This window comes from Acanthopagrus latus, chromosome 6 (assembly GCF_904848185.1).
Source record: "Acanthopagrus latus isolate v.2019 chromosome 6, fAcaLat1.1, whole genome shotgun sequence".
Taxonomy (NCBI): Eukaryota; Metazoa; Chordata; class Actinopteri; order Spariformes; family Sparidae; genus Acanthopagrus; species Acanthopagrus latus.
In genome coordinates, this window is record NC_051044.1 from 27,349,504 (window position 1) to 27,375,111 (window position 25,608).

General features: G+C 43.7%; 1 protein-coding gene across 1 annotated transcript; it reads left to right on the forward strand.

Moving 5' to 3' along the window:
• Positions 1–1,076: 1,076 nt before the first annotated feature.
• On the forward strand, positions 1,077–24,797 carry gxylt2 (glucoside xylosyltransferase 2). Its single transcript, XM_037100811.1, has 7 exons — positions 1,077–1,798; positions 10,880–11,078; positions 13,349–13,480; positions 18,751–19,002; positions 19,358–19,481; positions 21,807–21,979; positions 23,580–24,797. Exons 1-7 carry the CDS (start codon positions 1,503–1,505, stop codon positions 23,754–23,756), a joined length of 1,353 nt encoding a protein of 450 aa, XP_036956706.1. The 5' UTR covers positions 1,077–1,502; the 3' UTR covers positions 23,757–24,797.
• The last annotated feature ends 811 nt before the right edge of the window (positions 24,798–25,608 follow it).

Consider the following 25,608-nt stretch of genomic DNA (forward strand, 5'->3'; position numbering starts at 1 on the left):
AAACAGCATTGTAATTTCAATGCAGGACCCTGAATTTTACTGGCTTATATACATGGAACAGGCCTCTCGTTCCTCAGGGGTCCCTAAATCAAAGCATCCATGAGACTTATTGTTAAGATTCCTAATTGGTAAAACAAGAATAAAACTTTTAGACAAGTTTTTTATCACTTTTTATTAGTTTTATGTAGGCTCATGCAAAAACTATGCAGCACAGATGATGGGAAGGGTCATTAAGGCGTATATGGCCAGGGGCCCATCATTTCCAGCCCAGATCATAATCTGTCCATACACTGTTTTATTGCTACTTCTACTTCAAGTAAAAGATCTGAATATTATTTCACCACTGATTATGCAATGGATTTATCCAAGAGGCATGAGTGTAAGTTTACGGCATACCTAAGTTAGTCTAAAAAGACATCTTCTTCTGCAAACATTATATGATGTGTGAATCCATATTGTGTGGTGAGAATTAGGATGAATACCTGTAAGATTACAGTCAGTAGCAAAAATTAATAAGATTATAATGATTTCTTTATGAATGCTTATATTTCCATTATAAAACTTACTGTGGCAATACTTTAGTATTTTTTATAGACATACTATTGCCCAGTAACACAACTCAGCAATGTAGGCTGTATGAAGTCCAGTGAGTACAATTTTGAGTTTTTTGGCTTCTTTTATACTTCAACTAGATTTTGGAGGCAAATATTGTATTTTTTAATCCACTACACTAATTTGATCATTTTAGTTACCTGTTACTTTGCAGATTACATGCTGCATAAAAGGCAAAAAAAGCACACGTTTGAATAAATCTATTTTTCTTTAGGTGAATTATTTTAAATATGATAATTAATGCTGAATATTATCGGCAGGGCCTATTATTGGCCAACCCTCAGTATATGCCTACAGTAAATGCAAGTATAATTTGATACATAAAAATTCATAAAAAAATAATAATAATAACTCTTAATACTTAAGTAAGTTTACTTCCAGATACTTTAAGACTTTTATTCAAGTATCCACTCACATGAGTGATTCAATTAAATTCAAAATACTTTATCTTTTGTACTTTTGTACACAGACTTACTTCATAATGACTCACTTTATCAAAATAATATTTTAGCACAGTATCTTCACTTTTACTCGCACTAGTATGTCTTAAGGGTACTTTTTACAGCACTCCAGAAAGTGTTCTAGTAACGCATTAGTAAATAATTCACAGTGCACATTTATATCACCGTTACCACGGCCACACTTACAGGGTTATTACAATGTAATGGCGCGTTAATACTGCCATCGTTACGGTAATGCGCGAGAAGCCACGCCTCCGCCGTGTAATCCTCCATGGACGATGAGGAGCCCCTCTCCGCTCTCCATCATCATCTGCAGAAAAATGCGAGCGGGGAGCGGTAACAAAATGTCAACTCGGGCCGCTCTCCCTCAGCCGCAGACATGAGCGGAGCCCCGTCTGCCTCCTACAGCTGCAACAAGTCGCTCTCGCCATGCGCTTCCACGGCAAAGTAGTTGTGATCGCCGTGTGCCTGGGAGTTTTCCTACTTTTGTACTTTTTGGGGGGCAACGCCGCGGACGACCCGCTGCTGAGAGAAGTTGTCGAGGAGGAGGAGGAGGATGACGGCAACTCTTCCCTGTCGCCGTCGGAGCTCGGGCGCGATGTCGCGGCGAAGTTTGCGAGGAAGAAGCAGCCGTCGGCGGGAGTCGGCGCGCGTGCGGAGGAGCTCCTCGGGAGACGGAAAGAGGGGCGCGCGGTGAACAGAGGGGCCGGCGTGAACGCGAAGAGGTGAGTTTGTTTGTTTCCTCCAGTCGATCAGTTGGAGCCCCCTTTTTTTTCTCCACGACTGTTCCACGCAGAAGCATCACGCACAACTTGGTGTTTCTCATCTTTCCTGTCAGGAAGTTGCAGGCTGAACGTGTCAGCGTTTAATCCTGCCTTGTTCTCTCTCTCTCTCTCTCTCTCTCTCTCTCTCTCTCTCTCTCTCTCTCTCTCTATCACTCTTTTGAAAGCAGACGTGCTCCCTCCATCAGAGCAGCCCACATTGTGCTCAAGGACGCTGCCTCCACAATGGGCTCATCTGTCAGGGGACACGTTCAACGAGCTTCCCTGCATGTTTATTATTATTAATATCATTATTTTTTTCCCCCAACATTAGTTATTTTACTTTTCCTCTGCTGTGATCGTGGCTGCTTCAGTCAGAAGCAGCTCTGATCCCCTGGCTGAAATGTGAGAAGTGTGATCATGTTGAAATGTTTGGCTGGCGAGCAGCAGCAGAGTGATAAACCATTGCCCTGACCTCTAGAATCTCCACCGTTTGACCCCTTGAAGTGCTGCGGGCCTTGAATTAAGACCCTTAAAGTCCTCAAAGGTCACCTTGAGAGACATTAATTGCCATTAACAGGGAATGCAAATGAGCAGGGAATGATGCAACAGTGGCGAGACATGACTGGGGGATGACAGACAGCCGAAGCCCGTCCTGCTCTCGGCTCTCTCTCTCGTCAGAGTGTCGTCAAAAAGCAATCCAGGTCGGAGAGAAGAGCGTTGTCTGGAGCGATTCTCCCCTCGAGGAGAAAGCGGCACCCGGGCACACGTTGTGATTAAGCCACCAGCCCTGTCAGATTCAGACAAAAGGCAGAGTTTGTCAGCTGCTACGTCTGTCCGAGAACGGCAGCATTGGTTTTTTTATTTTTTTATTTTTTTATATTATGTCTTCCAGCTTTCTAATTCAAGCCTCACGCATCCCTTCGAAAATCTCCTCCCTGGACTGAATGGCCGGGCGATGCCATAATAGCTGGGATGTGGTTGTGGAGATACCCGCTCTGTCCCGGCAGGCAATAATATGTATTCTACTCCAAAGCCCGACTGGAGCTTAGGAACACTGTTCGCCAGATAAAAGGCATCAAGGCGTTACACTGAGAAAAGGACCTTTTGCGTCCTCCCAGAAACCACACTCCTCCGCGTGTGCTCGGCGCTGATAAGGGAGACGGGGTGGAGGGGGTCACCGGTAGCTGTGAAAAAAAAAAAAAAAACACTAAGAGGTTTGGAAAAAGGCTCAAGACTGACTGCTGTGATTAGGAGGGAAGCGCGCCGGGCATCTGGCCGAAGCTCTTTTTTTTTTCGAAAAACTTTCTTCTGTTTAATTGCACAAGCTAATCGGAAGGATGTTTGGTTTAGAGGATAAAAGCCAGAGGATTTCGAGCAGTGGGGTGTAGTTTACAGCTAACACACATGCGAGCCCTGGCTGTCAGTGTGGTTCGTGGGGATAACAGGGCTGTACGTGCACACAGAGGGCCAAGTAATTGATTCAAGGGAAGGAAGCCCTTATAGGATGCATGCCAGGGGCCGTTCATTGTTGCCTCCTCGGACAGACATTTCATTAAAAAGGTGTGTACACACACACACACACACACACACACACACACACACACACACACACAAGCAACCGCCTGTCCAGGTCTGTTTTTTTTTAATATCTGCTGCCGCGACGCTCTTCATCTGTAAATCTGAGCCGCGGACAGATTTCCTGTGCGGCGTGCCTAATAGACAAACATCCCTGTTATTCCCAATCACATCATTTCCTCTTGACACATCACACTACTTCCTGAAGCCAAAAATAGAGAGAAGAGCTCCAGCTGCCGCCCCCCAGACATCACACACATACTGTACCACGGGCTGTGTGCAGACGCCAACTCCAGACAGACATCTCCAGATGATTAATCAATTAGTGAAATGACAAAAAAAAGATCATTTTTTTTAAGGTCACTCAGACAACCAATGAGTTTGTCTTCAGACTGTCAACTTGGACGAGAGACCCTTCCTTTCTTTGGATGGATCTAAAGTTTTTAGAGCTTCCACAACGTCCAAAATGTAGCCGGCAACTGACTAGGTGAGCCTTGTTTTTAGCCTGGCTGCCTGCATTGTAATATATATAAATGGCAAAGACTGACTTACTTAACGTCAAATTGCGTCTTTTTTTTCCCCTCCAAACGAACAGTTCAAAACCCAAAGAAAAGCAGCACATTCTTACAGCAGCGCTTACATATTCTTAGCTATCCTCAAGGCTGTCCTTAGCCTGAGGCTAAGAGTTAAGTTAGCCTCTGTTGACACACAGATTGTTAAATCAGGGTTAACCTAAGCCCCGGGGCTATACGATTCACACCACATGCTGTCTGTCTGTCTGAGCGCACAGCTAATGGTAACATTGTAGAATGCTATGTTATTGCTCTGTTTACTTACTTAGCCTTATTAAACTTAACCCTTCACACTGGCACCTTTATACCCATGTTTAGATGATTTTCAGGACATAACCCCACAAACTTGGCGCTAAACCTGCTCCAGACCAGGGCTAGCAATCCCAAAGCTAAAGCCAGGGTTACTACTACTTTGGAATGTGCCAAGATTGTGCCAGTGTAAATGCTGTCGTAGCCTGCGACTATCAGCCACCTTAACCAGGGGCTAACAGCTACCTTAACCTGGGCCTAACAGCTTCCTTAACCTGGGCCTAACAGCTTCCTTAACCTGGGGCTAACAGCTACCTTAACCTGGGTCTAACAGCTACCTTAACCTGGGTCTAACAGCTACCTTAACCTGGGCCTAACAGCTACCTTAACCTGGGGCTAACAGCTACCTTAACCTGGGGCTAACAGCTACCTTAACCTGGGGCTAACAGCTACCTTAACCTGGGCCTAACAGCTTCCTTAACCTGGGTCTAACAGCTACCTTAACCAGGGGCTAACAGCTACCTTAACCTGGGCTTAACAGCTACCTTAACCTGGGGCTAACAGCTACCTTAACCTGGGGCTAACAGCTACCTTAACCAGGGGCTAACAGCTACCTTAACCTGGGGCTAACAGCTACCTTAACCAGGGGCTAACAGCTACCTTAACCTAGGGCTAACAGCTACCTTAACCTGGGCCTAACAGCTACCTTAACCAGGGGCTAACAGCTACCTTAACCTAGGGCTAACAGCTACCTTAACCTGGGCCTAACAGCTACCTTAACCTGGGGCTAACAGCTACCTTAACTTAAACACTTAAAACACTAGACTAATGAATGAATCAGTTTTGAAGATGTCATCTCAGGCCCAAGGAAATTCTGAAAGGACTTTTTAAAAAGTGACAAAAGATTCCTGGATTCATCTCTTTTTCTAGGTCAGCACTAGAAGTAAATGGGGTCCATTCTGGACCGAGATGCATCCTCCAAACAAGTTTTGTGGAAATCATTTCAGTAGGGTTTTTTTTTGTAATCCTGCTGACAAACCAACCGACCAACTAACCAAAACAGGTCCCCATCTACTTGAGCTGTTGGAGAACCGATCAAACCAACCAACCAACCAACCAACTGACTAATGGATGCACCTCCTCCTTGGTGGAGGTAATAATGATCGGTTGCAGAGCCTTGAGCTCCAAATCCCACATTTCTCCGCTCTGATCTCTTTGTAACCTTCAGTATGTCTCAGATAGAGAATAACACAGACGTAACCCCTCTATCAGCTTAGTTACATTGTATTAATGCCTGCATCTACAGGATTAGCGTGTCAATACTCTGTGTTGAAACAAATCCCTTGCCCTGTCACTTCAAATGTGGTTAAGCAGTGTTCCCCGCAGTAAAGAAGTCACTCTCTCGGAGTGGCATTATGCATAGCTATAAAAATGTCACCTTGCATGACTGAGCACTCTCTCCGCTGTGTCGAAAGCGCCTTCCTTGCCTGTGAAGCCTGACGTGGTTGGAGAGGGCGCCTCATCGGGGCAGTCAAATCTGTCTGCTACACTGGCTAACTCACTCGTGGATTACGAGCGAATGACTCATAGAGGGTGTGGAAGGAGAAAGTAAGAAAAAAAGGAAGACTTGCACTGGGTAAGAATCCAGTATTTCTTAAGAAGTTTTCGTGGAAGTGCAAGGATGATCCAGCAAATGCTGAAACAGTCAGCTGATTCATTGTTTAGCTGTTCAACAGAGAAGCCTGATTAACTGCAGCGAAAGTGGCGTACATTTAACTTTTGTATTTGGTTTTCTCTATTTGATATTTTTGTTACTGGAATATCGTTTGGTTTTGGACTGTTGGCCAAGTAAAACAAGCAGTTTGAAGAGTGTCATCCCCGCAAGCTTGGGCTCGGAGATATTGGAATTTGCATTGTTTCATTTATAGATTAAACAATCATTTAATTGAAAACACTGAAGAGTTGACTGATGAATTATTCATGAAAGTAATTTGTGTTTGAAATCCTGGTCTGTTTTGAATTCGGGACCATGAATCTCTTGGCGCTAATGATGTTTCAATAACTGAAATGTAGTCAGCAGAATAGCGTTCAGTGGGGGCGGAGCAGTTCACAAAGTTAATTTTAGTCTGATCAATCATAAGACAGCTTATGATTGGTTAATCAGGGTTGGCACAACGGACTGACTCAAATGCTGAAGGAGTGTTATGGTGGAGCCCCGTGTTGCAGATGCATTCAGGTGTTGCTGCAGCCAATGGTCGAGCCTGTTTCTGATTTCCAGAGAAACAGGGACACAATTTTGGTTTGATAAGGACGTAGTCTTCGTTCAACTGTCATTGTGACTCACCAAGAAACAAGATGCTCTGTAATGATGCGTCATTTGCAGCACGTCAGTTGTCGCCTGTAGCCACCGAGATAAGTTTGGCAAAATTTAGCAATCAGGGAAGTGATCGCAGTCGTGTTTAGAATCTGCCCTGCGCGGGGAAACAGAATATGTCAACGCCAAATTCTCAACAGTGAGGCAGGCTCAATGAAATGACCGCCTCCATTTTCCCAGTTGTGCTTGCCGTGCCAAAGACACTTGCCTTACGAGTTGTATGTCAGTTGTTAACTACCCATCTGTCCTACCGCTCAAGCTTTCCCAGTGGAACTCACACTGTAGAACAAAATGTTCAGCTTGTACTAAGATGAGAATATTGATAATGAATCACAGAAAAAAAAATCCAGTTTCTGGTTCCAGCTCCTAAAATGAATATTTTCTGGTTTCCTTACTCCTCCATGATGGCGCTCAGAATATCATTGGGTTGCGGACAAAATAAGGCATTTGCCGGCATCGCCTCAGGCTTTTGGAAAAATCGGTTGACGTTTCGTTGGACGTTTTACAGACTCAGGGATTTATCAGGTATTTGAGCAAATGATTAACAGGTTATTCAATAGTTTAATTGTTAGTTTCAGCCCTGCTGAGCACCAAATCAAGCATACGTTACCAAGTGCTTTGGGATGAGCGTGCACGTGTATCACCGCTGGCATTCAGTACTCACTGTGATAGTAACCCTCTTTTACAACGTGCCTGTGAAATATCGCCAGGCGCACTGAGCACATCTTGGGTGAATACAGAACGTGAACGATGCGCGTTGAAGAATATTTGGTTGAGGCCACTCTGTTACACATTGTGAATCATCTCACAGGGCGAAGGAAAAGAAAACAGGCGATCTGGTTCTCATAAAAGTGTGAATCAGCGGGCTGCGGTTGCATCAGCTATTTACGACAGTCAGCGCTGAAGTTTCTGAATTGTCTTTGCTTTGCCGCGTCTTGGCTGAATCCAATTAATCAGTCGTCGTCATGACGCGTGACATTTTGCGGCATGTTTCGAAGCGCTGGATTCTGTTCTACCCCCTGCAGATGAAGGGCATGATGGGAGCACGTTCATGCCTTGGATACCCGCTGCTTCAACCCAAAGTGAACATGTTAGGTACGAGTCCAGCAAGTGACCCAGTTGTGTGCAGATTAATTAAATGCCTTCGAGGTGTTCTTTGGTGTGGTTTGTTCTCTGGCCCTTCGTTCTGTACGTGCACATTTTTCTTTGACATTATCTTTTGAAGGTGCTGCCTTTTTTCCCTCCCCGCACAGGATTTAAAAGGGCGGGTTGTGGTGCTTTGTAGGCAGAGGGCTCCTCTTATGCTCACTCTGCAGCCAGTAATGAATTCAATCCCTTTGTACCTCTTCTGTGCTTTTTTTTTTTTTTGACTGCTCCCAGATGTGAGGAACAGTGCCATGACACAAAATATCATGTGTGCAGCCTGCGCTTTTACGCAACAAAGAGGTTCCTTTTTGTGGTTTAATTCCACACAGAAAAAAAACCTTTCAAGGGCATTTATGTTTTGCATGACTAAATGCAGCCTAATTACAGTCGTGTCGGAGGTATGGATTGTATTTTCTGCGGGAAAATGGGAATGTGTGTTCGACAACCTTGACAGAGCATCGGCCTTTGAAGCGTGGCAGACAGATTTCTCAGCACCTTCTCATTCATCCTAATCTGCGCTCCATCATTGTCCCCCAGCCATGCAGAAAACGAAGTGTCACGCTTGGAGACTGCCCTGCAACCCACCTGTCAAATTTTACTCTTCTCTCTTCCCATCCCTTTCTCATGGCAGACTCCGAGTCTGGAGGAGGAAATCCTTGCCGCTCGGTATTTGCATTCCTTTCGCCTTAAAACCGTTTGACTTCCACTGTTCTCCCAAATAACGCTCCGCGCCGAAGAAAAGGTTCTTTGTTTGCGCGCCAGTTTTTTTTTTTTTTTCTTTCCCTACGGCTACGACAACATAACATTATGTCGAACATGTTGTTATTACAAGCGGCCCCGTGCAGTGTGTGTGTGGAGGACAGCTAGATGATGTCGGCCTAGCTCCAGGCTCCCCCATTGTACAAATGTTTCCTTATCGTAGTGGGAGATGCTCTGCCCTGCTGAGTGTGTTTTAACGCTACAGCAGTGCGAGCTCCGCAGAGAGAGAGAGAGAGCACATTTTTGCATCAGATAAAGGACCTCCATGCCTTTGAGCATGGGAGAACAAAGTGGAGCTACAGCGGCAACAATGTGGTTATTTGTGTTGGAGGCAGTGTTTTAACAATATGAAGGCACATATGTCTTGATTCGAGGAAAATCCTAGTTTCACACCTCGTGGATGGAGGATGAATCTAGCGATCTGCTGTCTTGATTGTCATCGTGTCCAAAACGATTTTCCTTTCTCCTGACGTGTTGACGGAGTGACACGCCGTCACCGTTCAGTGGTGACATGTTGACAGGTGTGGGGAGCGTAGAGTACGTGCTGCTGCACTCTGAGATCAGACGCACTTGGTCGCAGGTGGAAGTGCTTGAACGGATACACATGCAGGATATTACCCAGTTGGACATACATACATTTTTGGTGTATGACATTGATATTGTACAATGCACCAGCATTCCAGTGGGCATTGCATGAAAGTTTTCAACCTGAATTAATTCTTATGCTAAATTATGTGCGACTGCAAGGTGACTTCTGAAATGAGAAACAAGCATTTGTCCTCGCGCAAATGAAAAGTTGCATTGGTGAGCAACAAAACACACCCAGGCTCATCTAAATACTCTCAGACGCCTGGTGGATAGTGAACAGTAGTTGTATCCTCCAGTTAAACTTTGAGGAAAATAATGTCATTGTTTTAAGCATTTTACTTTAAAATATCTGAATTTAAACCTTCAGCATCTGTAAAGCTGCTGGTCCTATTCTATCTATCTATTTGTGTTTGTGTAGATGTAGGCCTTTGATTGTACATATTGCTATATGATATTAGGAGTAGACAGATTATTGGCCCTGGCTGATTATCAGACAGCATTTTTTCCAGTATCTGTGATTTTTCTGTCCAACTGCTGACAAAATAAACTAATTTAAAAATGTGCTACTTTGGCTGTGCGCCAGCTTTCTCTCACACAATGTCCCACCCACAACAATATCGGATTGGTTACAAGTCACAGTTAATAGCCCATAATCACCAAATTATCTGAATCTGCTAGTAAGTGTGGTGGAAAGGAAGTATGAAGTAGCACGTAATCAAACTGTACTTAGGAACAGTACTTCATCACTGGTTGTTTAAGCGTGAAAGAGTTTAATTTTACTGCAAATGATTGACAGTTTTTGGCCTCATCGATTTCTAATAATCGGTATTGGAATTGGCCCTGAAAAAGTAATCTTTGTTGACCCCCATATGATATACAGTCTTTGAGTATTGTTAAGTGTACTTCTAATGGAATCCGTAATTGCAATGTGAACTTTCTGTAGAGAACTAATCAAGTTTAATTAGGAATGGAATATATTGTATGTAAGAACAACATACATTTCTCACTATTTGGAACCCTAACCCTAACTCAAATTGTCATCATGTTGTCATTGCACCATGCCGTGCTGAATTAAAGAGAGACATGTATCTATGTGATGCCTAACATGTCATTTTCAATTTGATGGAATCATGCAACAAGAAAAACATGGTGCCATTGATTTCCATGTTATCTGTTATCTATCATGTTATATGTTTCTATATGATTTGAGGTTTTCTTTTTTATATAGAAATATTCATGCGCCTGTTTGTGCAGCTATTTGATATTACCTCAAACTGCCTGCAATTTGTGGCCTTAATAAATAAGAAATATGGGCATCAACCTTCAAAATTCTGCTTTGGTCAAGCCTAATGTGGAACCTCTCAAGCGCATGTTTCTCCCTCAGTCCTTTTCTTTAGTATGTGTGTTTTGACTCAAGCATAGTTGAGTACATCTGTTGTGGAGAACAAACTGTTCTTCACCAGCTCTGCAGCGAACAGGCCAATTTACAGGCGACGAGAGAGGGAAACAAGGTTGGCGAAATCACTGATTGTCAGCAGATCCGAACCCCCCTCCGTTCTCTCCACTCTTGGCCTTGACTGATTTAGATCTGCAGACATTGTCGGGTGAAGAAAAACTGCTCATTGTGCTCTTGGTTTGTTTGGTCGATGTATTGAAAAGATACTGGACCATTGTTCCTGTGTTCAGTTTGAATCACGTACTGCACATTGTATGTTTTCTCTTCTCCTGTTCTGCAATTTAGTGCACTGTTCATCCCTGTCTTTTGTGTGTCTGCCTCAGCATACAGCGGAGTCATGTCGCCAGACCTGTGGCAAGACGCACCCGGGTGGAGGAGGTCATGCATCTGGCTGTGGTGGCCTGTGGGAATCGCCTGGACGAGACCCTCACCATGGTCAAATCGGCCCTCCTGTTCAGCCTCAAGAAGATCACGTTTCACATTTTTGCTGAGGACCCTTTGGCTCCACAGTTTAAAGAAAAGGTATGTGTCCCGCACTGCCCCGATGTCCTTATGTTCACAGTGCAGAGGTGCAAGATCAGATGTGTTACCACAAGAGACCTTGGTGACAGGCATCACTCTTTAGTTTCCATGCAGTGAGACCTCTGACTTGTGATTTAATCCAACGCATGTTAAACATTCCTTCTCTCTTTGTGATAGATGATATCGAGATCAGAGCGCTTCTTAACTCTGCCTCTCTGACTCACTGTGCTACAGACACACAACCCTTTTATCTCAAGGCGGGTGTGTAATATATCATCAAGACACCCTGCTTTTCCTCCCCTGCTGTGTATCACTTCAAAGTCACCTTTACGGAGGTGCCTGGCGTGGTTTTGATTACTTCCACTCATCTTGTAACTAACAGTCTATTAACATCTCTTCAGCTAAGCACCTAAAGTGCCTTAAACAGCTTTAAATCCAAACCCTGAACATGCGAGCTTGGCTTTATGTGTGTGGTGAGTCATTGCCACATGTTGAAAAAAAAATCCCCTTCTGTAAGACAGGGAGTTGTGGTAAGCAAGGCCTAAGAATTTGAGACCTGAGAGTGAGACTTAAGCTAGTGAGCTGCGTGTGGAGGAATCTTGTCCTCAATTATTTAGCCCGTCGATACTCTCGAAACCAACATGGTACCAAACGACGTCCTAACAACCAGGTGCAGTTACAAGCTTGTACTAAACAACCCAGTAAGCAGCCCTTCATTAAATAGGAGAGGTCGCAGTGTGTTTACAGAAGGGATGTAATACCAGAGAGCCTCTCTCTCTCTCTCTCTCTCTCTCTCTCTCTCTCTCTCTCTCTCCATGTGTGTTTGCCCTCAAAGCATTTGTAAATGTCAGCAAATAGGAGTTGCAGAGCGAGGGCAGATTGTCCACTGGTTAATTGATCTCTGATGGCGGCGTTCTCTCTCAGATGGATATTGTGGGCGACCGTTAATATACCCAAGTAAAGTCTATGTGTGGGAAACACAGATGTACTGGTATTGGGGTGTATGTAAGTTGGTATCAGCTGAACACAATGCAGAAAAAGATGATTGGGGTGAGTGATAAGTAAAACATTTCCAATGAAGTTAGTTACTGTTCCAGTGCACTCCTGTCATCTGTATGATAAAAGTCTGCCTCCAATAATGTATTTGTCACAAGAGTGTTTGATAACAACATTTGAAGGATATTGTATATATCGGCAGATATGTCAATGTCGGAATTTTTGACTCCCTAACATTGATATCAGCCCCAGCAGTTGCACATCAGTCGAGCTCCGCTTCATTATAACAAGTATGTTGCAATCTCTACTAGTTGGTTGCTAACTAGCTTGTCAGCATTTCATAGTCTTCGCTAATTTGTGCTTTACTGCCATGCTTTTTGACGAATTGCATATGACGCGCAAAATTCAGTCGGGCAGCAAAGTTGCTGCACATGGCACTGCTGCTCTAATTTCAGGGCAGAGTGGCACAGCAAGGTAATGAGGCAGCATTCTTTTTTATGTGATGACTTAATCAATGGCGTGGAGTTGAGAGCGTCCATGCCTTCCTGCCATCAGTCATACAAATGGCAGATGGCAGTGTGATAATACCAGGGTTGCCACAATAACGCATGAGAAATCACCACAAATGAAGACGGTCTATTGGAAACATCCGGTCACGTCTGCTTATGTAAAAAGGCGTTGATGACAACTGATGACAAATGAGGATCTTGAAGGGTTGCCCCATTTAACATGTGGAGATTTCAACCACTACCCATTGTAACTTTTTTCTGAGGGGCACTTGAAAACCAGTGGTGGGGTAAATATTGGAAATGGGACTGAGTCTTGGAGTGTGTGTGTTGAAGGAGTTAGAAATGTTGCCTCTCCTCGTCAGCAAAAACCACGCCAACTGCTCGCAGCCCTCTCACTCCATCCAGGGCCAAACTGTTAAACTGATGATTACAGAGGGGCTCAGCGTTTAATTGGTCAGATAACACAGGCTTTAGCAATACACTCTGGACTTGTTTCGACTGTGGCTTTAAGACAAAACAACAGCTGGAGGCGGCATGTGCTCGGCACAGAACCGCTGCAGCACCACCAGACATGACTTCATTGTTTTAAATGGCCGCCTCCACGAGCCATTTCATGTCGCTGCGTCTGAAAAAAGACACAGATTAGCTTTCAGAATAATGGTTGCTTGTAATTTCTCACAAACTTTTCCCTCGCTGAACCTTCTAAGAGATCCATTCGACACTTCCTGTGTGTGTGTTATATGTGATGTGTTTCTTTGCTTCCAGCTGAACCAGTGGCCTCGCGCTGTCTCCGCCAAATTCCACTACACCATCTACCCCATCACCTTCTCCGTGGGGAACGCCGACGAGTGGAAGAAGCTCTTCAAGCCCTGTGCTGCTCAGAGGCTCTTCCTCCCGGTAAGGCTGCTGCAATTATCTGCTCTCATATCCTCACCGTGCATAATGTCATTAACCAGTGTGAAGACAAGAATTGGCGTGAATACATTTTTTTCATTTCTACTCGAACAGCGTTTTTTTCTAGTCTCAGTTTTATCCCATTAATTACTCGTCTGATTATTGATGATTTCACACCTTTTCTGCAGCATTTGCTAAACTAATAAGCAGCCTCCCGAGACCGAATCCAGTAATTTCATCTCGTCAAGGCCGTGCTTGGCTATTGATTTTTTTTTCTTTTTCCGCTTGCGCTCATTGAAATAACAGCCAGCTCGCTTACCATGTAATGAACATATCGCAGGTCAGGCAGATCCATAGGTGTTTGTCTCGCTGCAAGGCAACAGAGAACAGTCAATACTGACTATGAGGAATACCTCTTATAGGAGTCTTTCTTCCTCTATAATAGTCTGATTTATGTAAGGGGCTGTACATCACTGTACGATGATGTCTGTTGCACTCCTTTCACACCACATGCTCAGCCTGGACGTATGTGGGACATTAAAAGATTACTGATTCTGGCTCAGAGGTGGACCTGCACACACTTTGTGATCCTCGGTGAAAAAATTGTCTGACATCTGCTGTAGCCCTTTTTTTTTCTCCAATATTAGAACTTAACAACCCGTAACATAAGGTGTCGTGTCCGTTGTCATGGGTTCTGCATTTGGGTCAGCTCTTCTCCCAGCTCTGGTGAGGAGATGCTTCCTGGAGCTAAATTTCAGCGCTGCTCAGGGAGCACGCCGGGGGAAAGACAACTACAGCCCATTCACACCACAGGAAACATGAGAACTATGTGTTTAACCGGGAAGAACACTGAATATCGTTGCATTTAAATCGTGCTATCTTAAAGGTGATCGTTTAACAAGCCGCTGTAATGGGTTCTGAGGCTAAGTGTGGGAAAAGTAGGCAGTCAGACGAGGTCGGGCGATCGACGATGCTCTGCTCGCTTTCCGTTTCCTCACTTGGTTTGTGTTACGCTTGCAAACGAGCACACACTTGAGCTGGACTGTTGGAACATCATGCCCGTGTCTTGTCTCGCCTGTGTGATCCCTCACACTGATCAGTCACATTGTGTGTGAAAACCACAATGACTGTAAGACTGCTGATGACGAGGCAGAACGTTGCGTAGCATTTACAGGACAGTGATCTGACAGGTTTAAGGGTCGTGCAGTGCGTTAAAGCCATACGGTAGCTGCTTTTTACAAAGTCTGCACACAGACTCATCTCTGTCAGTCATTTTGCCTCCTACAGTGTAGAACCTCAGATACTTCCACACACCGCTCCGGATGCTTTTGTGTCGTGATTATTTGATCAGCGCAGCTTTGCTCGCTCTTGTCTATAAAGTTGGAGAAAATGAATAGTGGCCACCATTTTTTGTATTCGGTTAGTTTACTGATTGCTCAATAGGCCGTGCAATAGGTTAAGTTGGTGGTGAATTATGTGATCACCCTCTGCTGGACTGCAAGTGCAAATTACAGATCAGTGCTTTTAATTTCCATGTTTGATTGACAGTTGAAAATGGAATTAATCGTTACAGCCTTATTTCATAGCATTCAGGTTGTGACGGTGTCGTTAAAATCATGTTATGCAGAAATGAGCTGTTATTTCCACTAAGTAGTGGGGCAGTGCAGGGGCGGAGGGGGTGGGGGAGGTGGCAGCCTGGTGCTGGCCTCGTTCACTATCCATCAACCTCCTGCTGTGGGACGGGCGGGGGCCCTTTCATTATTGAATCATTCTGACATTAAAAAGACATTACATGTGAACGTTTCCTGTATAAAATTAATCCATTAATCCCATGTTTTTTTTTGTTTTGTTTTTTTTGTCCCATGGCTGTACTCGCCAACCAAACTGAGCAGAAAAAAACAAAGTTAGTTAGAACTGAAGAAGCCTCTTGGATGAGAGGTGAACCGTCTTCAAGAAACTGAAACGTGTCCAGTTGCCCACGATACGGCACCTGGAGCGACCGTGATCTGCGTGACTGAGAAACTTCATCAGCAGTTGACCTGGTTTTCCAAAGCTGTGTCACCCTTTCGTTTACGCGTAACCAGAACTACAGTGGCACCGGACACGTATCACCATGGATACCAGCTCTAAGAGAAAACTTTGATGCAAATAACTGTGTTTTGAGGAGCGTAACCACACCATCTGCAGAGCAGTATTCGTAGGAGAAATTTGTGTTCTCCCACTCCGGGAGTTTAGTCCACAGTGCCTATTACTGCATAGCTGTGTGTACGCACACATGGAATTATGTTGTCGAAACAGTGGGTTACTGCTCTGTTCGGTGCTTGTTGGTATTGATCGCCGCTTTGTCACACCACTCCTCCCCGCTGCTGTCAGCAGCATAATCCAACAAAGAGCAGGCACAGTTCACGGTCAGACACAGTGCAGCGTGGCATCTTACTACCACTCAGCTCCCCCATTGGCTTTAAGTGGGTCTGTCTTTAATGACCCTACGCCTCAGACTTCATCATCCCAGTTAGCAGTGGTTCCAAGTCTGCCATAGAGGCAGTCTGACCCTCAGTCTGTCCATGTTACACATTTTTAGTGGCATGTTGGGACTGGTATAGGTACACTGTGTGACAGCGCGGGCTTAACAGTGAAGCCATGCATAATGTACTCACTATAAACTGGGGAGTCACTGCAGGCTGTCAGGAATCTCATTCAAACTCCTAAAGTTTCTCACTTCTGAAGTTTGGCTGCTAGTGAAGAGTCAAAACCGAATCCCGTCTCAGCCAAACTCATACAGTAGTTGTTTTTTTAACCATTCGCTGAGGGCACAATTCATCAGTGAATACAGGAAGTAATTATCTCATCTATAACTCATATTACTGTTCTGGGTGGACAGTAGAAGTCAGCATTTTTGGTACCAGTTTATGTAAGACATGACCATAATGTGACACCTGTACTGAACATTAAGGAGTCTTAATGAATGTTAATGACTGTTGTCAAGTGTCTTTCAGTCAGTGATTTAATGCTGGTTAACAGTTATGAACATTCATGAAGACTCCATCATGGTTAGGACAGCTTCACCTCAGTCTTGTGGAAACCCCTTGCAGGAACGTTTTACAACTGAGGGTGTTGTGATTTCAGTTCTAAGTCAAGAACTGATCGAAATGAGGTTTGAATTTCGATCATCAAGATTAAGAGCAGGATCGGCGAGTCTCCCACTACTTTTTTTCTCTCCACCCTCGCCTACCTGCTCTCATCTGAAGAAAAACTCTTCAAAGACGACTCAGCGAGCTTACCGGCAGCCTCCAGCTGTGCTTTTAGACACTTCAACCGACTGCTGCTGCCGGAAGTTTTTCAGAGATTCTTTATTGATTTGTTTGGGAGGAGGGTTTAATGGGGACAGATTTGAGAAACAGAGCTTTGTAACAAACTGAATTTCTATCTTTTATTGTTTTGTGTTGAATCCTCAAAGAAGGGTTTGTTTGTTTGTTATCTTTGTTTTTTGGTGAATATTGTTTGAGCTTGCCTAACCTGCAAGAAAACACCAGGATAGCGTGAAGTTGCCGCTGTAAAATACACCTGTATTTTTAAAGAAGAAGGCAAATGACAGTTGTCAGGGTTTAAAACTAATGATCTGTTGATCTTCATAAATCCCTAAAATCCCACTTTTTCCACACTAATATATTCACTTTATTGGATCTGGATTGATACTGTTGATGCTGTTTGCATGGTTTATAGTTTTATTTTATTAGATGCATTAATATGGAATTGCATCATAATGATTCTCATGTTTATGGTTGCAAATACCGATGACAGATCATATTAATAGTACCAAAGCAAAAATATGGAGCGGAAAATAAGTTTATTTTTCTAAGGCAACACTAATAGAAAGCTTCATCATCCTTACTACAACAAATACAACCAACGTGTTTGTAATAATCTAAATATTTTTTTTAGTTTACTAAACTATTTGTAGACCAATGACAATGAACAAGCATGTATTGGTCACTACAGCTATTAGAATAACGTACTCTACTCGCACTAATTAATGGCTACGCCCTTGGACTTACGGCTGCATGCCTTTTGCAGTAACAGCTGGCAAACAGCTATCAGGCATGAGTCATCCTCTCCTCTGATTTCCACTGTGTATCTATATGTGTGTTTTTGTGCGTGTGTCCAACCAGAAAGCCAATTTTGAGTGGCGTCCCTAGTCCGCAGCCAAGTCTCCACAGCCAAGGATCCAAATTATCAGATACAACTGTTGGCTGAAAATCCATCATTGGAACAATAACAGTAATTTCATTTTTCTGTCCTTGTCAGCCACCGATAGATTTTGTGTCCTTTATAAATGCGTGCGTGCATCAAAGCCTCCAAAAGCAAGCTGGGACGTGTATTATGACACGGTTAGAATGTATCAGACATTATATTCTTCTGACCGTGGTGACTTCCCATCATGACATTTTTGGTTTGAAGTGAAACGTCTCGTTAACCGTTTAACTGATTGCCATTGTATTTTGTACAGACATTTATTTCCCCCCCAGAATGAATCATAATCAGTGTGGTGAACCCTTGTGTGTTTGAATTCAAGTCAACTATTACTGATCACTCAGCAGAGACTCCAGTTCTCACTCTTCTTTTTTTTCCCCCCTCTAATCTTTGTAATGCTGTTTGTGGAGTATCACTTCCCCTCCAGCTCCAGTCACCAGTCGCCATTACAGCACATGAACACCGGACAGTGTTGTGCTGCTGCAGTCAGGTTGATAAACAGGAGTGAAGAGAAATACAGTTTTTAATCCCAGATGACTCTCCTCCATTACATATTGTGTGCCAACTTGCCCACCAGCCTCACGTGTACTTGGTGTTTTGTTCTACTTAGTATTGCACATAACATGTAAGAAATATCATTATAAGCATGTTAGCATGCTGTATTTATACATCTTCAAAGAGCGGCTAGCATGCTTGTAAAATCTTAGTTTTCGTTTGATGTTGAATCCCATGTTCCCCCACTCAGACATTCTGTGGATCTGATCTGAACTTCATGCTTTCTGCATACTCTATGGTTATGTTTTATTGATGTGTGAGTCACTGTCTGAAACAGAAAGCTGGAGGGGTGCACCTAACATGGTAGAGACAGTGTAGTATAATGTAGTATGATACTGTGAGACATTACTTTCTTGTTTTTAGGGTTCCAAGCTTAACACTGTCATGAGGTGTATGAAGCTAACATGGTAATCGCAAACATTGTGGTCATAAACGCTCTATTGATGCCTGTATCTGTGTCCTCGCAGGTCATCCTGAAAGACGTGGACTCGTTGCTCTACGTAGACACCGATGTGCTCTTCCTGCGGCCCATGGACGACATCTGGAGTCTCCTCAAGTCCTTCAACAGCACCCAGTTGGCAGCGATGGCCCCAGAGCACGAGGTCCCAAAGATCGGCTGGTACAGCCGCTTCGCACGCCACCCTTTCTACGGAGTCACGGGGGTCAACTCGGGCGTCATGCTGATGAATCTCACGAGGATCCGCAGCACCCTGTTCAAAGTAAGGTCAAAACAGAGTGGTGTTTGCTCACACTCTGACCAGCAGAAGGCTAAAGCGAGCTGCAATTTCCTCTTTGCATTCTGAAGGGTTCTTTTCGATGAGCTGAAGTCACAGGCTGAGTGCTCTGAGTGGGCCGTGATTGAAGCTTTCTGATTACCACGGTCGCGTCGCACACTTCTGCCCTCAGAACTCAATTTAGCAGCTCCCCAGCTCTCAATACTGCCAGCAGATTGCAATTGGAAGAGGGAATGTAAATGTGCTCCTCCTTTGATGATGTGGTTTTTGGAAAAAAGAAAAAAATAAAAACACTGCTCTTGAGCTGTTTGCGAGTGAAATGTGGTTGTTGGTATTTCAGAACAGTATGATCCCCAGTGGCCTGTCGTGGGAGGATCTTCTACATCCGCTTTATCAGAAGTACAAGAACCATATCACCTGGGGGGACCAGGACCTCCTCAACATTATCTTCCACTACAACCCAGGTACAGTCCGTGCTGCCTGTTTAACATGTCATCTTCAGTGATCGTAACACATACTGTTATCACACTGAAGCCATATGAAGCTTCTATCCAAGGCATAACCAGAATATCAAACTGCTTGTATAAATCCATTTTGAATTATTACTCTAGACACTTTCAACACAGCGGTTTCCCACTATCAACATGTCCACATAAATTGTGTCTTATTGCGCCGACAATAAACCAGTCTACATTATGATTCTGGATCGGTAAACACACGAGGCCGTGGCTGTAGGCAACAGCAGGCTTCAGCAGCAGACTGACTTCCAGCTGCAGCAGCCAGATGTGGGCATTAAGCACTCAGAGCCAGCGGTGGAGTTGGCATCGCAAATGTTTGCTTGTGGAAAACACAACCAATCAATTGTTTGCTCTGCACGGTACAGCTCTGAGCGCTCTGCTATCTCCAGACTAATGCTCCAGTTGGTCCAGAAGCATTGTTCTGACCTCTTTTTGCCTGTCCTGAAATCAGGGAAACACGAATAAAAGATGATCTCTGTTTGGATCAGGACATGATGGAGTTTTAAAATGGAAAAAACGTCAGTATGTTTGAGGACTGCAGGATATGGCCGAAAAAGATAGCATAAAGATTTTAATGGTACTGCTACTCTTACCATTTCTTATTTTTAAAGAGAGAAAAAAAAAAACAGATTAAGAACAGAATTTATTTATTTTTCATTTGCATTGCATAGTTTGCATTGTGTGATCACTGAGACTGAGAAAGTAAACATCCTTGGAGAGAGAAATGTTTCTGTTCCCTCCACAAATATTCTATTCTCGATTGATATAATAATAGTAAGGAAAATGCCTCATAGTTGATTGGCTCAATTTCTCCAAAAACGTTGGGGCTTATCGTCACTGCTGTCTTTGATCATTTAGCCCTGGGGCCCGTTTGTTATAATTGCAATATGAGTCACGATTAGTGGGAATGGCCACTTTGGCATCCTCATTTTCACTTTTGCTGAAAAAAATATTCAAATCATAATGATGTGAGCGTCACTGGGGAGTTGTACTGAGCAAAGACGTTTTCTTAGACCTGGACTACAAGCTGTTTTTCACACATTTATCCACAGATTATAATACAACTGTATATAACAGGTTCAAGTGAACAAAAACATTCACCTCTGTCCTTCTTTGTACATTTGACGTTCATGCAAACAGCGAGCACACATCTCCGCCTTGCAGCCGTATTGTAATAAGGATAAGCCATGGAGCTGCTGTGCTGCAGCAGTTGGAAGCTGACTGCTTTGCTCAAGCGTGCCTCGCAGTGTCAACAACTTAGTGCGTTCTCAGACGTCTTCGCCGTCCTGTAGGTGCAAATAAATACATAGATGGGCAGAAAGAACCAGTCAAAACTGGCAGACTGTAAAGAAGAGGATGATGATTTTATTTCCTCACTCTGTTGCCAACCAACCCATCTTTCATCCTTTTTCCTCTTTTTTTTCTTTCGTATTGTTTGTGAGGTCTCTGAGTGGGACAAGAGCCATCTGGAACAGAACTGGGCTGCGTGGCCAAAAAATGCCCCCGTCGCCACAGCCGGAAATATGTTTTGCACCTCTCGTCTGCAGCCATGAAAAAAAGGAAGAAAGAAAAAGACTTTTGCTTTGTCATATTTTGAACCATAAGGTGCATTATACTGTATGAGAAAGACTACAACACATGAGCCTTTAAACCAACAGACCAGGAAAACTCTTACAGCCTATGTTCTGGCTGAGGTGTTTTCATGAGATCGAATGGAGCTCTATCCTGGAACACTGTATCCATGTTCATCTATACACTGTGGGACAACATATCCTCCTGCTGCTGGTTGTTTGATGTCTACATTTTCCACAGTTTCATAATGCAAATTCAGTTTGCACTTCAAAAACAAGTTCCGTCAGGCATACAAAAAACCGGCTGTGGTGTCCCGACAAGTTGTTGCCTTTCTTTGAGTTCCAAAAGTGTCCAACAAGAGATCTGGTGAGGCTGCTTTCTGTTTGTGGCCCTAAATTGTGGAACACCTCCCCTTGGATCTTTAGACAGCAGAGGCACTTTGAACTTGTTATTTGATTTTTACACCAGGTTCAACTTCAATTGCTGTCATTGTTGATGTCTTGTTATATTGTTGTTATATTCATCTGATCATGTTCTTTGGCACATTCTTTTTCTTGGTGTCCTTGGAAATCAAACTTGCAACCTACCATTCACAAAGTTTCCTTTTAAACCTTCTTATTTACTGTCTTAGCATTGTAATTCCATGTTTGGTTTAATGTATAACAATGAAGTGTGTTGTTTTTTTTTTTTTCTCTCCAGAGTGTCTCTTCATCTTTCCCTGCCAGTGGAACTACCGGCCAGATCACTGCATGTATGGCAGTAACTGTAAAGGGGCTGAAGAGGAGGGCGTGTCCATCCTCCACGGCAACCGTGGCGTGTATCATGACGACAAGCAGCCGGCGTTCAAAGTAGTTTACGATGCAGTACGTGATGTAGGTATCCCCGTCGAATCTTTAGGCCTTTCCTGATACAAAATGGCATTGTACTTTTAATAATAACTGATTATCTGACAGGTACCAAAAGAAATGTTCTCATTCACGTGTAATCACGACACAATTTGTGTTTTATTTATGTGTTTTATCGATCAAAAACGATGACGGGAACACAAACACATCAGTCGGATAGGAGATAAAAGATTTAGATTAGGAGTAAATGGATCATTTCACGGCCGACATTGTGACCCGTTGTAGCAGAGGAACACAGGTGTACCTAATCGCTTTAACGATGACTGCGTTCCATTTAGGCTTGTCGGGTTCCAGATCTGCCGCTTTTCTCCATCGTTAATGGTATTAGCAACACCTGTGCTGTTACCTGCTATGGCAGAACAAAACGCTGTAAATGAGATCTGCAGAGGCTGATCATTGTGTTGGAAATGTAACAGTGAATATTATTATGATAACACACACACACACACACACACATATATATATATATATATATATATGTGTGTGTGTGTGTCATACATTATTATTGGAGTAATAAGCCCAGTAAATATGGCTTTGAAGGCCAAATTATGTATATTAATAATGTTCAAACTCATTCACACACCATCTATATATGGGCAGTGTGAACATACGCAAATTATAGTGGAGCAAATGCACTCACATTTCGGTAAATCTGCTTGTTTACTGTTTAAGGGGAGTCTGTATACAAATCTGAATTGCTGTCTGTGCTGAAACATTTAACCTAGCTTAGCACAGCGACTTGAAGCAAGGGAAAACTGCTCGCCAACACCCAAGAATCCACTGATATCAGTCCTTTCATCTGACTCTAGGTAATGCTAAGGCGCCTATTTGCAAAATATTGGACCATTCCTTTAAAGGGTAACTCCACAAATCTTACACGTTTAAAAGGGTAATGTGAAAAAAAGTATTATAAAGCCTGTTGTGGCTGCAGAGGAAGCTGCATGCACAAGGATTAATTGCATCCAGTGATGTCACTGAGTCACTTGCATTGTGGGTGAGAACCGCAGAGAATTACACACATTCTTCTTCCTTTTCAAAACCTGTCGACTCCGTTACCCAACATGCAATTTATCCTCTAAGTGACTTCACTGGAGGCAATTTGTCAGATTACATGCAGATTCCCCTGGAGCCACAAAAGGCTTTATACGGCTTTTTTCACATACGCATTAGTACTCCCCAAGATCTGTAAGCACGCTTTAATGTGTAAAATGTGTGTACTTACCCTTTAATGACTTTGGCTCGGTAAAAGAGCAGCTTTGTGTATTTCTCCATGTGATGCAGATTCGCGCTCGCTTGCATTAAACAATCTGGGTCAGTTTTTAAATTTAGAATTTGTTTTCTCCGGCAGCAGAGTCAGTCATCCCCTGCTCCGCTGAGATAAGCCTCTTAAAGACGAGCCGGGTTGTAATTTGTGATTAATACAACACACCAGCACCTCACCCCACCCCTGCCGACACAATTTGTAAATACCATTTAGTCTGTGTGATGTGTTCCATTAAAAGAAACGACTGAGCTGAAATAGCTGTGGGATCAGGACTGACACAGGACGATGTCTCTGTTTCTGCAGTATCCCTTCGAGGACAACATGTTCCAGTCGCTGTTCTACCCCATCCAGACCAAGTTCCTGGACACGGTCAACACCCTGTGTGGGCGGATTCCCCAAGTCTTCCTCAAGCAGATAGAAAAGACCATGAGGAAGGTGTTTGAGGACAAAGTGGTCCGACACGTCAAAAAGCACAAATAGCCGATGGGAGAAACAGACTCCCCGTTTTATCCGACAACATGGAGGACCATCTCGCTGTGGATCGTGTGTCCCACCAGCCTCTCCTGGACTGAACTGTCGGCTCTGCGCTCGTAGCACATAACACTTCCTTGAATGGTCTTATGACCGTGACGATCCTCCGGTGATGGGGTGGGTAATAGGCCTGTGCATACAGAAAAGCATACAGTGCTGGTCAGTGATGCCGTAGAATAGGTTTGCCTTACTGCCATCTTAAACCTTTCACATCCCAGTCATGCACGGCGAAGAAACGTTGGATAGCTGCAGTGCAGAGAAAAAGACTGCATGAATTATTATTGTTATTATTTTCTTTTAATCAAGAGCTACGAAAGTATCAGCTCTTCATCTCAAGTGTAGGCTGAAATCAAAAAATTGAAGGCGTCTCCCAAATCCTTCCTTATTTGCTTCTCTCACAAACATAGTGAACTCGAGTCAACCACTCCTCTGAAACCACGTCGAATGTTTCACCAGCAGACAACTTGAGAAGTGAGCCTGCGTGAGCGAGGAGGGATCGCCTTGTTCTTGGCCTGTCTGCAGCAGCCAAATGCCACTGACAGTATTAAATGCGGCACAAAAAAAAAAAAAAAGAGGAAAGGTGGACTTGGACGTCACACGCGGAATGTTAAAAATGCACTTTCAGAATGATATTAGGGCTGGATGGCTGTCTGTAGATGCTACGCCAACTGGGTCAATCCAAACCAAAAGTGCTAGCGTTTAGAAGATAGCGTCGTACCACAGCTGATCGCGTGCCATATAAATATTCATGTCTGCCATGTTTACTGTTACAAGAAAGTGAGCGATTTAGATGTGTTTGTGTGCGTGTGTGTGTGAGGCGGTATCCTAGTCTGTAATGTGATGTGAGGTCCTGCTGTGAACACATAAGTCACATGTTTGAGCGGCAGAACTTTCGATGTGGTGTAATGATCTAAATATATATCATTCCAACTGGAAACTGAAAGTGGCTGTACAGTCAACACGTGTTTCTAAATAAATCAATGCAATCTACCGAGTCTCACTTACTGTGTCATACTGAAGAGTTTGCTGGTTCATTTGAAACTGGACTTTATGTTTTTCACCAGTGGCTTTGTTGTTTTAAGAAATTGTGAATGTTTGAGGGGGAAAAGCGAACTGCCTGGGAGAGCCCCGAATCTGTTCCATAAGGGTTTCAAACTAATTTAGTCCCTTTAAACCCAGTTTCAGTTCTCGATTCTGTGTCAGAGGCCTGGGGAACGGCAGATTAGCGAAAAACCAAAATAACGCAGTGTTGTGAGAGCACAGGGGAACATCGTTGTGCTGTTACAAACGTTTGCTCTGTTAGACATTTCCATCTTGTTATTACTTCTTAATGTTGGCCCAATAAGTACACGTTTGTAGAGCATTGTCACAAATTCTCTGATTTCAGCTTCTTCACTGTGAATATTTTACAGTTTCTTTACTCCTCTATGACAATAAACTGAGAATCTTTGGGTCCTAGACAAAACAAGACATTTAGGGGGTGTCACACCGTCAGGACAGCCTCCATAGGCTCACCCAGCATGTTATTTGAAGGGTCAAAGCTCCTGACAGAGGTCCCTGGACAACTGAGCTGGTGCGTGGTGGCCCTGACCACTTTAATTGTTCAAATGAGAAAATAACAGACTGATTAATCGACATTGACAATAATATTTAATTGTAGCCCTACACAACAACATAACACATGGTTGATGACTTTCCAACGTGCTGTCTTTTGGCTCTGGTCCCTGAAGTGAGTGGGTGGATGGAGAAGGGTGCATACAGCTGTGTACAGAAAGATGCATGTAGATATACATCTAGATCA